Source organism: Apteryx rowi, unplaced genomic scaffold (genome assembly GCF_003343035.1).
Source record: "Apteryx rowi isolate R43461 unplaced genomic scaffold, aptRow1 scaffold_123, whole genome shotgun sequence".
NCBI lineage: Eukaryota > Metazoa > Chordata > Aves > Apterygiformes > Apterygidae > Apteryx > Apteryx rowi.
Window position 1 is genome coordinate 112,118 of NW_020447453.1, and position 16,366 is coordinate 128,483.

At 38.5% G+C, this 16,366-nt stretch overlaps 1 protein-coding gene across 9 annotated transcripts in view; it reads left to right on the plus strand.

The window, feature by feature from the left end:
- The first annotated feature begins 1,718 nt into the window (after window positions 1-1,718).
- The window catches only part of GCC2 (GRIP and coiled-coil domain containing 2), a 35,503-nt gene continuing 20,855 nt past the window's right edge, over window positions 1,719-16,366 (plus strand). For 7 of the 9 annotated variants that reach the window (XR_003251872.1, XR_003251873.1, XR_003251871.1 and 4 more), the window contains exons 1-12: window positions 1,735-1,813; window positions 4,588-4,650; window positions 5,370-5,454; window positions 6,538-6,605; window positions 7,479-7,583; window positions 8,409-10,904; window positions 11,570-11,639; window positions 12,103-12,203; window positions 12,280-12,378; window positions 14,169-14,288; window positions 15,557-15,721; window positions 16,102-16,206. Coding sequence is in view for 2 of the 9 variants with exons in the window: in XM_026055487.1 (XP_025911272.1) it covers window positions 1,808-1,813; window positions 4,588-4,650; window positions 5,370-5,454; window positions 6,538-6,605; window positions 7,479-7,583; window positions 8,409-10,904; window positions 11,570-11,639; window positions 12,103-12,203; window positions 12,280-12,378; window positions 14,169-14,288; window positions 15,557-15,721; window positions 16,102-16,206 (3,483 nt within the window). In the remaining 7 variants the exon portion in view is untranslated. Of the gene's footprint in view, window positions 1,814-4,587; window positions 4,651-5,369; window positions 5,455-6,537; window positions 6,606-7,478; window positions 7,584-8,408; window positions 10,905-11,569; window positions 11,640-12,102; window positions 12,204-12,279; window positions 12,379-14,168; window positions 14,289-15,556; window positions 15,722-16,101; window positions 16,207-16,366 lie in introns of all 9 variants that reach the window. The other 2 variants (XM_026055487.1, XM_026055486.1) reach the window with 2 other exon arrangements.

A 16,366-nucleotide genomic window follows, 5' to 3' on the forward strand; every position in this document is an offset into this window, starting at 1 on the left:
TCCAAAATCAGTTTCTTCACAGGCTAAATCATGTGATGACTGAATTGTAATAAACGTTTTTTGAGGATACAAGGCAGGAACAAATTTACGTGAAACATTATTTTCTCTGAGTTTTTCCAAAAAGAAGGTAAACTATCCTATAATCTCTCCAGACCTGCAGCTTCAATCAGAGATTGAGTTGGAGGGACAAAGCAGTGCAGTACGGCATAGTTTAGGGCCAAAAGCTATTGCCACAAGAGGCTTTTGGAAGGACTCTTATGCAGAAAGTTTCTTCCTGAACCCATTTGAAACTCCTATGTTAGACCATGGCAGCACTGTCCTAGGAGCCCAGTTCAGAGTGTCCCAAAGTGGATGAGAAAAGAAAGTTTCTAGTCTATCTAGTGCTTTAGAATATAATATCTAATTTTAGAATAGAAATCAAGAAAATGCAGCTTCTTGGGGTTTGGTTATCGAGATCTATCTTTTGTCAACAATCTCCGTGAGGGCGTGGGACCATACGCTGCTGCTGCTGCTGCTGCAATTGTTCACGCGTATACATTATGACAACAAATATATACAATATATAGTGAATGTGTTGGGGAAGAAAGATAAGGAAATCAATTTCTGAGGTATATGTGAACAACCTTTCTGCCTTTTGTCACTATTTGTCATTTGAATTTTAAAATAAGAATGACAATAAGGAGACTTGGAAAAAATGCAAATTATTCCTCCCTTATGAGAGCAGCATTTTGACTAACATGACCTTTTTTTCATTAAAATAATAGATAATCTCTCATGACACTATAATTAATTCGGTGATATTCAATATTTATCTGGTGAATGTAAGCAGAATAATATGCCTAAATTGTTTCTCCCAAGCAACTTCTCATTAAAAATCAATTGCTTACCATGAAAAGTGAGAAATCTTTCAAGCACTATTGAAGTGCGTGCATGATTAAAATAAAAAGCAAAATGCAGGCTCCCCGCATCTCCAAATGCCCTTGCAGCAGTCCCTGCCCCGAAGGCACCCTGCAGTAATGGGGAAAGGCGAAGCGCAACAGCGCTGCAGCTGTACCCCTTCCCTCAGGCCACTTTTCCGACGCAGCAGCGTGACACGCACAACCTGAAGATTTTCCTGTAACGGGAGAATTACCACCACACGGCTCAAGCCATCTTTCAGGCTGCTTTTGCTGCTGAAGCAGCACGTTAAACAGCCTTACCGTAGCAGATGATCTGTCATAAAATGTTTGCTTTAGAGGGCTATATTATACCTAAAACCGTTGTTTAAGCCTCCCTTGGAAGAGATCAGGAGCTGTTATTTCAGAGGTGTATGCTACTGGGCAGCAGGAGCTCCACAGCTACGCCTCATCCAGTGAGTTCGTTTTTAATGATAGTATTAAATCTTCCCATCATAAAAATACCACTGAAATAGGGCAAGGAGGAAAACAGGTAAAGAATACTCTAGGCACTATTTGAAGGTGAGTGGGTTATATATGAGCTCATACAGAGTATTCAGTGATTTTAATTTTTTTTTTTTTGGTCACTGGTCTGTCTTCAGTTTCTTTCCACCCGCTTTGCAGGAAAGGCAAAGCTCTGTGCGCGTACGCTTTTCCACACCGGTTGCTTCTTAGGTCTTCAAAACAGCGGCTGATAATTCGTTAATTATCATATGGGCGGGCGGGGGGCGGGGGAAGCTGTACGTCAGAGGCGTGGGGCGGTGACGAAGGCGGAAGCGGAGACAGGGTTGGTGGGAGGGGGGGGATGTAGCGGCGCTGCCAGTAGCTGTGGCGCTGCCATCTGCCCGCCCCTGCAGCGAGCCGGCTCCGCCATGGAGGTAACTGGGCGGGCGCCTCGCGGGGGTGTGTGTTGGGGGGGGGAGCAGGGAGAGCCGTTGGGAGGAACCGTTGGGGGTCGCGTGACCTTGGGACCCCCGCGCGCGCCCCGCCCCCCGCCGCGCGGCGCGGCGCAGCCCCCTCCGGCGGCCGTTGGTGCGCGGTTCCCCCTCCCCCCGCGATCCCTGCCGTTGGTGTCGGGGGGTATCGGCCGCGCCGCTCGCCTCGGGGGCGGCCGCCTGGCGCTCTGCGGAGCCGGCGTGGCGGGCGGGGTGGCCCGGGGGCCTCCCGCCGCCCTTTCCCGGCCCTCCCCGCGCGCGCTGGGCTTTAACGCCCCCGGGAGCTGCCGCTGTGGGGAGCGGTAGGCAGTGGGTCTCGCACCTTCGCGGGCTGCGCCGAGGGCGCCCTGGCTCCTTCCGTGCGGGATGGGGTGGGCCTCCCGCAGCAGGGGAGCCTGTGGGCCGCCCGAGTTGCCTAGTGCTTCCTGCTGCAAGGTGGAGGTGTCATCCTGACTGCACAGACTGGTGGAGAGCGACCGGTATTAACTCAAGGGGGGGGGGGAACGTTCAGATGAGATGAAATGCATGTCGTGCGTCGTTACGCCTCTTTTTTTAAAAATAGCGTGAATGAGCAGGCATTCCTTTTTTTATGAAGATGACCTAGTGCTTTAACTGTGGATTAACTATGAAATGTCTGCCAGCATAGGCAAATCACTGAAGTACATGTGTCTACTGTATCTTTCATAACTACCAAGATGAATTCAAAGGCAATCTTGAAGAATTTAAATTTTATATGTGGAATTAACTCCCAGTAGTTGCTGAGCTGGGCACTTTCTAATTACACCCCTGTTTCCTAAAGCAATCAGAATTCAAAATGTTTTAATGTGATTTGATGTGTTCAGATTTGGGGACATGTAAAACTCTCAGAAAATCACTGTTCAGGATGGTCATTGCTGTCACAGGTTATGTCAAAGTTTAATATATAGTATTCCTACATTGGTTAGTCTTTCCAAAAGTATGTTTAGTTCTTGTAAAAGTAAAGAGTAGAGAGCAATTAAAAAAAATACAAAACATGGTACACTGTGGCTTGGAAACACCTTAGTGTAAATGAGGTAGGCCTTAAATTAAAAAAAAAAAAAGACAATTATCAGTAAAGCATGGAAGCATATGCTGTTTTCAGAATAATAGAGTAGAAACTTGGGAATCCTTACAGGATTATCTTCAGCGTTGTACTTAAGAGTATTATCTGTGTTGGCTCACAGCTCAGATGCACCTAATCCATCAAGTTTAAGGGTTTTTAATTACTATCTTTCTCAGCATTCTTTTAATTAAAACAAGTAAAACCCTCTACATGAGCTGCTTGTGATATCTTTTACCAGAGCAGCAAAACTGGATGCACCTCCTTGCGCGATACAAAGTTCTGCCTTTGTGTACATTGGTGTAAAGAAGAGTAAAAGCAACATGTAGATCTATCTGGCTTTATTCTAACATCAAGAGATGTATGCTATCATTATTTTTAAACAGTACAGACAATTTGTTGTACCTAAGTATTCTATGTAAGCGTATTGTTTGTAGTGGCGGTGTTTTACTAGCAACCATGCTCAAATATTAAGAATTTAAATGTTGAAAAAGTTCTGTCCCAAAAAATCTGAATCTTAAACTTCTTTATAGTGTTATTTCTTAAGTCCTATATTTCTTTAACAGACATACTATCTTCTCATAAACTTGCCTTTGCCTTCTCAAAAATTCTAGCCCATGTAATACAGAGAGATACAGTAGCTGCCTTTGTCCTTGGTCTGTACTTGAACTCATATTTCTAACTATGGCCTTTCTTAATATCTCTATCAGCTGTTCTCTTTAAATTGTTAATCAGTTAACTGGTTATCCCTACCAGTAATACTGAGATCCAGTTTGTTTTTTCCAGAGTTTCTATTACAAGGTTTTATTTATCTGAATAAAGAGGGTAGCAAAATGAAACTGAAGGTATAGTATCTAGTCTGATAGTATGAAAGAAAAAGCAAGCTGAAGCTCAAAGCTTGGAAATGCTAGCTGTAATATATTGGAAGTGTCTGTCCCATTTTCCTTTACTGCATCTTAGTTATGTTTATTTCTTTAAGTTCGCAAGTATATGTAAGCATATCTTGTATAAACCCACTCTGAAGTAATGTAGAGTCTCCCAGATTAGATCTGAGGAGGCTTACAGTAAAAAGTGTTATACGCTTATGTTGGGAGTAGAGAGGCCAGGCTTTGCAGAGCCTTTTCAAATACATTTGTCAGACCACCACTACCATACGCTTTTACTGCTAACTAGAGCGTTTTAAAAAAAAAAAAAAAAAAAAAAAAGTCATTCTGTGTTATATTTTCTTCAAAAATTCCCTAGGTCTGATTTAACTGTCCTTCCTCTACAAGCGTTGTCACTCCTTCTTTTTCTTAAACAAGTCTTTTAATAACAAGATATTGAGTCACACTTTCTTAACCAGTTGTAAATAAAATGATTTTTCTGTAGTATATTAACTCTGAATAGAAGTTAAGTAGTGGAGTTGTAGGATTATACTGATTTAGAAATTAAGTTTTCTATTCCACTGTTGTATTAGACTAATTGCAATAGATCTCTAAGGAAAATTCCTCCATTATCCTTCTGACTAGTCCTACAAATGGTTTAGCTTTCTTGAGCTCCCACTACATTTGCTTATTCTCAGTATGTACAGACTTTCAGTTACTTCCTTCAGTATTCTGCATAAAAAAGTTCAGTTCTCACATACTTTATTTCATTGTAGGTACAAGATGCTGGGCAAGAGATGGTGGCTTCTCCTGTCACACCAGGAACAGGCAAATCAAAGGTAATCTGACTTCACAAATTTAATTTATTTGGATAGCAGTGGTTTAGAGGATCACAGCTTCCTAGTAGGAAAATGAAAAGATTTTTTTTTATGCAGTTTTGTGTCTTCTATACTTCTTGAAAATTTGATTTACAAATGCTAGGCTCAGGAAAGCCTATTCTGGAAATTGTGAAAGCACTAAAATGAATTTTTGTTCCACTTCCTATGATAATATTTGATCAGATATTTATAGCATCTAGTTCTGGAAACAGTCTGTTTCCTTATGTACCCACACTTCCTTGCCTATATTGGCAGTAAATTAAAAAAACAGTAATGTTAGGTCAGCATGCTATATTCAAAACATTGTTCAAATTATATTACTCCAAAGACCCAGCTACTTTTTTTTTTTTTTTTTTTTGGCTTATAGGCTTCATATTTTTTCTGGTATCTCTCAGCCTATCTATTGTATTGGAGTCCTGCCCAACTAAGTTTTCATTTCTAACTGATGCTTCCCAGTTAAACATTCTAGAATAATTTTGGAAAAGCACCGAATTAACAGTAGTTTCTGTTATTGCACTGTTACATCCTTGCAGATACATGGTAAGACAGTTTCTTGCCCTAAATTTTAACATTTTGGAAACCGGATGCTAAAATGCCTGTTTGCTGTTTACCTCTGGGTTTTAGGAAGCTGATAATATGCACTATTGCACTATTACTGTGTAATATGTACTTTCTTACAGCTGGACACATTGCCCAAAGAAGATCTCATCAAGTTTGCAAAAAAGCAAATGATGCTTATACAGAAAGTGAAGTCAAGGTGTACAGGTACCTTACTGAAGGAATAATTTCTACTTTAATGCTTGCTACTACTTGACCTTGTTTAATATCACAGCACACTTTTGCTAGGTAGACTTAATTTCTAGGCAAATATCCTAGACTTTTCTTTTTTCCCTGAGATTTCACTATTTTTGTGGGAGCATAAAGACTGAAGTTCTTAGGTAAAGGGAGGGAAGAAAAAAAAGAAACATTGCTTTTGTCAAGTATTAAATTAACTTTGACTCATCAGGCAGTGTGGTGTGATGAAACACTGTAGCCTGTGCAAGTTGAAGTGGGACCTGTCGTTATCTGTTCCCCATATCTGTTGTAGTGATAAACTTTTCAGGAAGCAGATAGGAGGGGCAAAATTTCTAATACATTTTGTGTAATTAATTGTGCATAATTAATCCTGTTGCAGAGCATAATAGCATCTTTAAAATGGCTAGCTGCTTTATATTTGATTGATTTACTTCTTTAATGAGAAATTGTAAAATATACCAAACGGAATTGTGTGTTAACCACCTAAAAAACTACCTAGTTGAAGTAATGTATTCTGTGACCAGCAGAACTAACTAAACGTAGTTTCTTAAGGTTTTATATTCAGCATCCACTGTACGTCTGTGCTCTCATGTTCTGTTCCCCTCCTCTCTGTTGCACCTCTTCCTCTGGTGTCCCCGTACCCACACTTTTGCCGCTTCCATTTGTTTAGAGTTACAGTTATGCTGACTGGTGATAACTGCCCAGCCAAAAAATAAGGATAGGGATGGGCTATGCTGGGCTCTTTTCCAGTGGGGTCATTTATAAGGTCTTGCTCTTCTACGTGCTGCCTACCTTTAGAATACCTATAGGAGCTGAATCTCTCTTCTCTGGCTTAAATTGATTATGTCAGGACCAGGGAAGGAGTACTGAATGTTTGTTTTCTCTCTCTCTCTCAGCTGTTTGTAGTATTACTCAGTAACAAATGAAAACTGGTAATGAAAAAGACATCTCAGATTTGGACAGTTGTGTTGTGTTTTGGATTTATTAATAATTTGATACTGTTATAGAGCATCAATTAATGTTTGCTGTGAAATTTCTATACAACTTTTTAAGAACTAGAGAAAGAAATTGAAGAACTCAGATCAAAAGCAGCTACTGGAGGAGCTGATGATATTATTCAGGTAGGAATATGTAACATGTTTCTGATACATTATATATTGTTACTGAAATAGGTTTACAGAAATAATTTCTGATATATAGCGAATAGCTGTGAAACCTACTCAGATTGACTGAGATCAGTTTCAGAAATTCAAGATCCTTTCCAAAACCTCTTCTTCCCTTCCTTCCTTAATCCCCCCACCTCCCTGCTTTACTTTTCAGAAAACAGTGTTAGTTCTGTGAGAAAATAACTGTATAGAATAGTACAATCTCTTTGGCAAGAGTTTGTCCCTGTGTAGTAGGTTAGGGAGGCTTTCGTTGATCTTGGAATGACCACTGTGGTGAGGAAAGACTTCAGCCATCGAGGAGGCTTCTGAGACAGTAATTTGACAAGTTCAGAAACTCACAGAATTAAAGTGCTTGTCACAAGAAATATCTTTTGGAATGTAACTGGATTTTTTTTTTAATTTTATTTTAGTAGGAAGAACATCTAGCTTTCTAAAAGTAAAGGCTATATAAAGCACATCAGAGTGAAAACCGTGTGTGTGGTGGGGGCAATTGTCAACTGGAAACTTGTTTCAAATAGTTTAGGTGGAGATTTCATTTGCCTTCCAAAGAAGGGGAACTTTTTTCCCTTCTTCCCACCTGGTTGTAAATAAATAACCTGATTAGAAGAGAGATTTTGAACAGAATTTATTACTCAACATCATTGTATTAGTGTACCTATTCCCTATCTGTGGTATTTGGGCTAAAGTAACTTTTTAGATCAGACTGTTTTATTTAATTAGCCAAAAAAAACCATTACCAGTATCTGAGTTCTTACTGCTCTGCAAAAATTACTCAGGCTTCCATTTTAAGTAACCCTTCTTCTAATGTTCTTTCTCCCTTAAACTTAGGCTCTCACAGAAAGACTGGATGTTGTACTTCTGGAAAAAGCTGAAAGTCAGCAGCAGTGTGTAGCTCTGAAAAAAGAAAATATTCAAAGAAAACAAGAAGTAGAGGTACTAAAATGAGCAATAAAACATTACTAAAAATATTTCAGACTGATATTTAACTTCATTTCCTAGTCTTGTTTGTCGTATATTTCACTTTTGTTTTAGTCTTTTTCAGCTGTTTTCAGCTATGTTCTGTTGTACCTTTAAAAAAAATTCAAAAGGTTTCATATGTTAAAGCATATTTCATCTGTAGGCTCTAATTTATAGTATTTATAGTGGCATTTATAGAGCTSACAATAAATGTATAGTTCCTAGACTCATTGGTTAAATCTACAGAAATTCAAGAAATTCAATCTGAGCACTAGTAGGCTTGCCCAGTCAATTAACTGTGTCTTTCCATGGAAAACGTATGGTTTTACATTCAGATATCCTTAGGAAGGAGTCTGTAAGCGAAGACGCCTAAATCATGTCAGTAATCTCAGTTAATAATAAAGTGTAGAGTATAGAGTCAATTGTGTGGAATTGATGAACATTATTATAAATGTAGTATTCCAGATATTTGGATTTGATGTGACAAAAATAAATTGGTCTTTAATACATAATCAGAATAGCTGCGAACTTTTTTTACTAGAGCTGAAATTTGTTGTGACCATTACATGAGAGTATGCTAATAAACATGATTTAAGACTTAATAGTTTTCCTATCTCATTTTACAAACAATATTGTTGTACTTGCTGCGGAGTCTTCTCTGAGCTGTCCAAACACAGCTGGATGTTTAAAAACTGCAGATATTTCTAAAACTAAACTCCTAAAACTCATCAGTTCAAATAGTTTATTTGGAAATTATACTTGCTTAGTTACCTGTATTTAATAACTTGCATGTTTCTTTAGGCTGCAGTGGCTAAGACAGAAGAATTGCAGAAGCAACTGGAGCAATCAAGTATTGACTCTGTGAAAGAAAATAAAGCTCTGCAGAGTGAATTAGTAAATGCACAATCCAAATACAGTGAGGATTTAACAAAACTGAAGAAAGAATTAGAGGAACAAGTGAAGAAACAAATGGGGCTTGTGGAACAAATTGAATGTCATAGTAATAATCAAGAAGAAGTTAAAAAACTACAGGACGATGTTCAGAGAATTAAATCTGCTTATGAAGAGCAAATTTTGTGTCTGAACAAGCAGTTGGAAACTGTGACTGATGACAAAAACAAAGAATTGGCAAATCTGCAAGAAACTATTAAAAGCAATTCTCAGTGTTACCATAATGAAATTAATAACTTGCATGAAGAGCTTAAAAAACTAAAGAGTGCCCATCAGGAAGAGGTTTCAGAGTTGATGCATCAGATTGAAATGTCTTCTAAAGAAAATGAGGAAAAGCAGAACCAGATAAATCAATTGCAGAGGAATTTGGCAGAGCGGGGTATAATAAAAGAGAAAAATATGAAGGATGACATATATGCTGGTACTGACCAGCATGAATGTGATTTAGAGCAGTTAAGAGAAGTCCTACATAAAAATACAGAAAAACAGATGGATGTTGTAAATGCCCAAGAGGAGCTTTCTGTAGAAGCAAAAGTGGAAGAAAAGGTTAGATACCTAGAGCATAGCTTAGAAGAGCTCCAGTCTCAGCAGAGTATATTAAAAGATGAGCTAACCTATATGAATAATGTTAAACTAAAACTGGAAGAAGAAATCCGTCGCATAAAGGATGAATATTTTCATGAGCGGGAAGACTTGGATTTTAAGATAAATGAATTGCAACTTACTAAAGAAGATTACTGTTGTGTAATTGAAAAACTAAAATCAGAGCTTCAAGCAGCAAGACACCACTGTGAAATCACTGTAGAAGAGCGTAAATTAGAAACTCAAGCTCTGAAAGAGCAACATGAGAGAGAAATTTCTAAACTAAATACAACTTTGTTATCTAATGCTGAAAAAGAAAATATGGCATTAGTCTTTGAAATACAGGAACTTAAGGAACAACTTGAAAAGCTAACTCAGGAGAAAGAAGAAGCAGTGTCCAGTTACGACAGCCTGAGAGAAACACTGGAAACTCTACAAACTGAGCTAGGGGAATCTGCTGGAAAGATCAGCCAGGAGTTTGAATCAATGAAACAACAGCAAGCTTCTGATGTTAGTGAACTACAACAAAAACTCAGGGCTGCTTTCAATGAAAAGGATGTTCTTCTTGAAACTATAAATCGCCTCCAGGAAGAAACAGAAAAATTGTCATCTAATCAGCTTGAGGTAGAAGAACTTAAACATAAAATTGTTAGTCTTCAGGAGGAGAATGAAGCAGTAACAAGCTGTGTCCACCAGAAAGAGACTGCCATAAAAGAACTGGAAGAAAAGATCATTGTTCTTGCCAATCAAAACCGGGATATTTTAAATGAAGTAAAATGCTCAGGTAAAGAGAGAGAGACTCTTCAGGAAAGATGCAAGCAAGAACAAGAAGTAGTTCAGGAACTTCAGCAAGAAGTAGATGTTGTTAACCAGCACAATAATGACCTGAAAAAAAGGGTAAATGAATTAACAGCGAGACTGAATGAAGCTTTAAACAGGAATAGTGAAAATGCACAAAAGCTAGAGCAACTGGAAAACCAGATTGAATCTCTGGTGCGTGATAGAGAGAACCTTTCATCTGAAGCAGATATTCTTCATGAGGAAAATAAGAAAATCACTCAGGAAAAAGGTAGATTAAGCAAAGAGCTGGAAAAGATTGCATCTGAAAAAGAAGCTTGGTCAGTGTTGAAAGAGCAATCTGAAAATTTAGAAGAGAAACTACAAATGATGACTGCAGAAAAAGACCATTTATCAATGTTACTTGAAAGTGAGCAAGCGCACAGATCCCTTGTCAGAACTCAGCTGTACTGCTTAATTGAGCAAGTGGGGTCCAGAGTTTCAGGTTCTGAGGAGGAACATGATTCTCTTAGCTTACTACAAACTGCAAATGAATGCTTGGCAAAAATGAAAGAAGAACAATGCCTTACTCTACAGAATGAGGAGAAAGCTCTTCATCTGCAGCAAGAAGTTGAGAGACTAGAGCAAGAAATCGTGGCTCAATATACAGAACATAGATCTCTGCTTGAGGACTTTGAAAAAGAAAAGGGTCTTTTAAGAGAAGAATTGGAAGGAGCATTGACTGAAAAAGAAGCACTTCAGCTTGATATCCAGGAGCTGAAGAATGCCAGTGAAAAAACAAGGATTGAAAATCAAGATCTTTTGGTTCATATTGAAGAGATCTCTCAAAAACTTGCTTTTTTTGAAAGTCAAATACAGGAACAGCATAAAGAATCTGCTACAGAAAAACAAGGAGACCTAAATTTCATTCTGGAACAAAAGGAAACTGAACTTAGAAATATGAAAGACGAACTGAGTTCTCTAAAGGTTATATTTTGTTATTGAAGTATACAGACTAAACCTCTAAGTCTTCAGAATTAAGGTTCAAAAAATACTTTCATTCTTTCTCTTTTTTCCTTCTCCTTTGGCTCAGAGTGAGTTTCCCCTTTAAAAAGCACACATTTCTTAGTATCCTAGCACCTCAGATTCCCCTCTCCTCTCCTGGCAGGGGAAAAAAAAAAACCACTGTTTTACCAAAAGTTGGTTGTACTCAGTCTTTTCTCTTTCTGTCAGTACCCCCACAAAGTCATCACGTAACTAGATGGACTAACTGACCTAACAGTCTTTCACTCTAACTTTCTATGGCTGTATCTCAAACAAAACTGCTGCTTGATCTGCAAAGCTATTGCTAACTTTGGTTCTATGAACTTGATGCTTATGTAAGATTGATAGCTGGTCAGAATTAAGTCTCCCATTTTTTGTTCTTGGACAGGACAGAAAGCAGCTGTTAAAAGGCTGGAATGTTTTCCTTTTAACATAAGTATGCTTTTCAGTTACCAAGCTAATATGAAATTGTACATACAGGCTTTCTTGGTAATCAGAAGGTAGACGTAATTCAGCCATAGCTGGAGCTCTTATTGGTTTGTTGAGGAAAAGGTAGTCAACACAAAGAAATGTTTGTAATACTTCTTGTATGTTTGCTTATAATACAGGATTTAATGGAGACGTTGACTGGGAAAAATGATCAACCATCTTCAGTAGCAGAGCTTCAGGAAAAAATTGGTATCTTTCTCCCTGTTGTGATTATGTAATCAGTTTTTCTTTTTTGGATTGTTAAACACTTTGAATTTTTTTTTTCTCTATATAATTACCCTATATTTCCTATAAGTCAAGGGAGGTTGGAAAGTAGATATCCAAACAACATCCCTTCCATCAAAACATTCCATCAGCCCCATTAGGGATTCAAAATAATTTTAGCAATTGAAATCTGTTATGATTTGGTATTTCTTAAGCTTTTTAGTTTCCTGTCTACATTGGCTATAAATAATGTAGTGGCTAGATGTTTTATCTTCAAACTGAATTGAAGTGCTTAACTTGAATGAAAGATATGAATATCTCCCACTGGCACTGGATGTTTTGTTTTGGTTTGTTTCAAATTCATGCTGGTATTTTTGTCATAATTGAATTTCATTTCATTTCTCGTGGTGGGGGAGTGATACTATTTATTTTCTTTTATTTACTTTAGGAAATCTGGAAAAAGAATCTGCAGAAAAAACTGAGAAGTTTAATAAAATTAAGGTTGTTGCTGTAAAAGCAAAGAAAGAATTAGATACCAGCAGAAAAGAGGTACCCTGACTGCTTCTTGATGTGAATAACTGCATTTGGGGTTCCGTTTTAATGACACATGTTTCTTTGTAATAAGGTGCAGACTCTGAGGGAAGAATTGGAGTTGGTTCGATCAGAGAAGGATCAGTTGTCCGCTTCAATGAAAGATGTCATTCAAGGAGCTGAAAGCTACAAGGTAAGATTAGCATAATATCTACAAAAGACAGTTAACTGTCAGAAAATACTTTGCTRAAGTATGTTTGGCAAAAGAATTCAGTGCAGCTGAATAGTCAAATCAAGAAATGTAATGTTCCAGTATAACTCTGTGTCTGCTGTCAAAAGAAAATAAGGCACTTCCTTTCTATGGGATATTATTTTTAGACCTCCTTTTAGCTACAGTATCATATGCATCAAACAACAGGTTGCCAAGGCAAATCTGTTCTTACAAATTTTTCAAACTACATAAAATTGGGAAACAGTTAGAAAGTCTTTAAGTGGTAAAGACACAAGCTGATGATTGCAGCACATTTCTGGGCACATGAAGGAGAAGCAGGTGATGGGGAACAGTCAGCATGGATTTACCAAGGATAAATCATGTCTGACCAACCTGATTACCTGCTGTGATTAAAATGACTGGATTTGTAAATGAGAGGAGAGCAGTGGATGTCGTTTACATTGACTTTAGCAAGGCTTTTGACACTGTCTCTCATAAGAGTCTCCTATCCAAGTTAGGATGTTATGGTCTGGATGGGTAGGCCTCTAAATGGGTTTAAAAGAAAGAAAAGGGAAAAAAAGAGTTGGATGGTTGAGTTCAGAGTAGTGATTAGTGGGTTGCATGCTACCTGGAGGCCAGTAACAAGTGGGGTATTGCAGAGGTCTGTACGGGCACCTGTCCTGTTTAACTTCTTTATGAGTGACTTGGAAGAGTGCATGCTTGTCAGTGATGCCAAACCAAACTAGAGGGAAGAGTCAATACACTTGAGGGCAGGGTTGCTGTTCAGAGGGACCTAGACAGGCAGGAGGAATGGGCCAACAGAAACCTCTGGAAGTTCAACAAAGACAGACGCAAAGTCCTGCACGTGGGAAGGAAGAACCCTTTGCTGTGATACAGGTTGGGGACTGGCTAGCTGGGGAGCAGCTCTCCTGAAAAGAATTTGGGGGTCTTGGTAGACAGCAAGCTGAACATGAGCCGAGAGTGTGCTCTGGTACCAAAGGTGACCAGCAGCATCCGGGGCTGTATGAATTGGAGCACAGCTAGTAGATTGAGGGAAGTCATTCTCTCCCTTTGGTCAGCACTCGTGAGATGACATCTAGAATATTACATCCTCTCGTCTTGGGCACCCAGCTACACAGAAGACATTAATAACCTGGAGTGAGTTTAGTGGAGGGCGACCAAGATGGTTAGGGGGCTGAAATACATGATGCATGAGGCTGAGGGAACTGAGTTTGCTCAGCCTGGAAAAGAGAAGATTTCAGGTGGTTCCTAATAGCAGTCTCCCAGTACATACAAAGAAGTTACAAAGAAAATGGAGCCAGATTCTTTATGGCAGTGCAGGATGAGAGACAACAGTCAGAAATCGAAAGAAGAGAGGTTCCAACTGGATATAAGGACAAAATTTTTCACCGTGAGGATAATGAAGCATTGGAACAGGCTGACCAGTGTGTTTTTTGTCACCTCCTTCCTGAGAGGTTTTCAAGACCTGATGGGACAAAGCCCTGAGCTGCCTGGTCTGACCTCACAGCTGATCCTGTTTAAGCAGGAGGCTGGACTAGAGACCTCCTGAGATCTCTTTCAACCTGAATTACTCTCTGATTCTGTGGACTCAAAAGAATTTCTGCCAGAGCCTATAATGGAACTATAGCTTTAGTTTCATTCTATTTCTGATGTTGCAATAAGTTAAGTAGGTGCCTGAGGTTTAAAATGTACTTGAGACAAACAATGTATATAGTAAAAGTTAAGGCTTTTTTTAATATGTGTGTGCTAAGAACCTTTTGATGGAATACGATAAGCAAGGAGAACAGCTGGATTCTGAAAAAGGCAGAGCAAATAATCTTGAACGTCAGATAGATGACCTCACAAGACAGCTACAGATGTCATCCCAGCAGGTTAGTTCTGTATATGTGTCTGAGCTATTCATAATTACAGTAAAAATTATTCTGTCTATTAAACTGAAGTTTCTTCCTGTGATTGTTATTATATGTAGTTTCATAACCGAAGTCCATTTTGGGTGGTTACTTGAAATTCTTACCCCCCCCCCAAAAAAAAAAAAAACAAAAAAACTGGTGTCTATTTGCGCTGTGACAAACAAAGTTATGGATATTCAGAATGACTTCACTCTTTAACAAAAAGGGTTTAATTTACCTCAAGGCAACTCACAGGAAAGAGCAGCTGATCGACACTAGCTTCAGTTGGACATAATTCAGGTTTTTTTTGTACCTGATGCCTCCCACAGTATCAAATGTACACAATGTTTGATACTGTTGTATCAACATCAAACTTCCATTGGTATTTCTGATTTCTCTCCCCCCCCMCACACACACTTCTCATTAAGTACAGTAACCTTAAGAGAAAAAAAACCTTAACACTTTTTCTTGGTCAAAATGTGTTTTTGTTATTTAATCAAGAGAGTTTAAACATACTAAATTAATCATGAGATTTTACATCATTCACAAGAACTGAAACTTTGGGGCACATTGTGGAGTACTGTAGCAGAAGTCAAAAGAGTCTAAGATGCTAATTAAGGAGCTGTGAGACATGTTTTGCAAAACTAACTGAAATAGTTTTGGGATTTGAGATTCAAACTCTCAAGCATAGAGAACTACACTGCTGAACTACATTCAAGATACAGCTAGGCCACTGTTTTCTTGTAGATGGAAGATAGTAGTGAATAGTATAGGAAGAAATGAAAAATTGTAGCATATATTCTGATTATGATGGAGTTGAATTTTTCAAGTTGTTACAAAGTGTTTTGTAAACAAGACCACTGTTTAAGTGTTTGGCAGCTTCCTTCACTTACACCTCCTTCTTAACCTGCATGATAGAGACTGAGGTAAAACATGGAAGATGTCAAAATAAACCTATTAAAATGGTTGCCATTGTAACCCAAGTACGGGACACTAAGAATACCCGAATACTCTGAACAAAATAATCTAACTATGCTAGTGACTTATTTTAGCCTTTTTCTCAATCTTTTTCAAAATAATTAAGCTGGACAAGATTTTACAACGTCATAGTTAAGTATCTGTAGGAATGCTGTTTGTAAGGGAACTGGATGGAAATCAGTGTTTGTCTTCTAAATATGGGGAGTATCTTGTTGCACACAAATTCATCTTTTTCTTTTTTTTTCTTAATCTTTCCACTATGATCACTTTAGCATGACCAGTTACAGTCTGCTAATGAAGACCTCCTGGCTTGTGTTGAAACACTGCAATCTAATGCTAAGCTGCTGGAAGCTCAGATACTGGAGATACAAAGAGCCAAAGCAAAAGTTGACAAAGAACTGGAAGCTGAAAAGCTTCTAAAAGAACAGAAAACAAAGGTAATACTTTGTAGAGAAGGTAAATGGGATGAAGCATTACTTTCACTTAATGTGACTTTCGGTAGAGTTTTGTAAATTCTATTGGGTTTACTTTTTTCATAGAACAAATTCCACACTTTTTCTTGTTGCCTGGCTCAGCCTTTTTTGAAGGCTCGGTCTGTTTATTGAAACAACTTTGCAAACCCATCACTTAGAGCAGATTAGGGCTTGTGACAGAATGTGAAACACTCCCTGATCTTTTGAGGTGTTCTTTGGTGCACAGTCATTTCTTGAAGACTTCTATCTTCATTGTGTGTGTGGTATATGCACGCAAATTTGTGTACTATGCTGACATGTATTTTGAAATCAGACTGTGTAACTGGAAAGTGTTTAAATTTCAGGAGCATAGTGATGCTGTCAGAGATCTAGAGGAGCTTCAGATGCAGCTTCGGAAGGAGAAGAAGCATCTCCAGAAAACCGTGCAAGAACTAGAGCTGGCCAGAAAGGTAGAGTAATTGTTGCTGTTCATGTTAGTGCTTAACTGACTACCAAATGTTTTGGCCCATTGTGCTATGCTGAATGCCCTTGAAATATCCTCTGTGTTCTGAGGACCTTAATGCCCAAAGTATGCAAAAAGGAAGAGACGAGTTTTATCCCTGGTTTTGT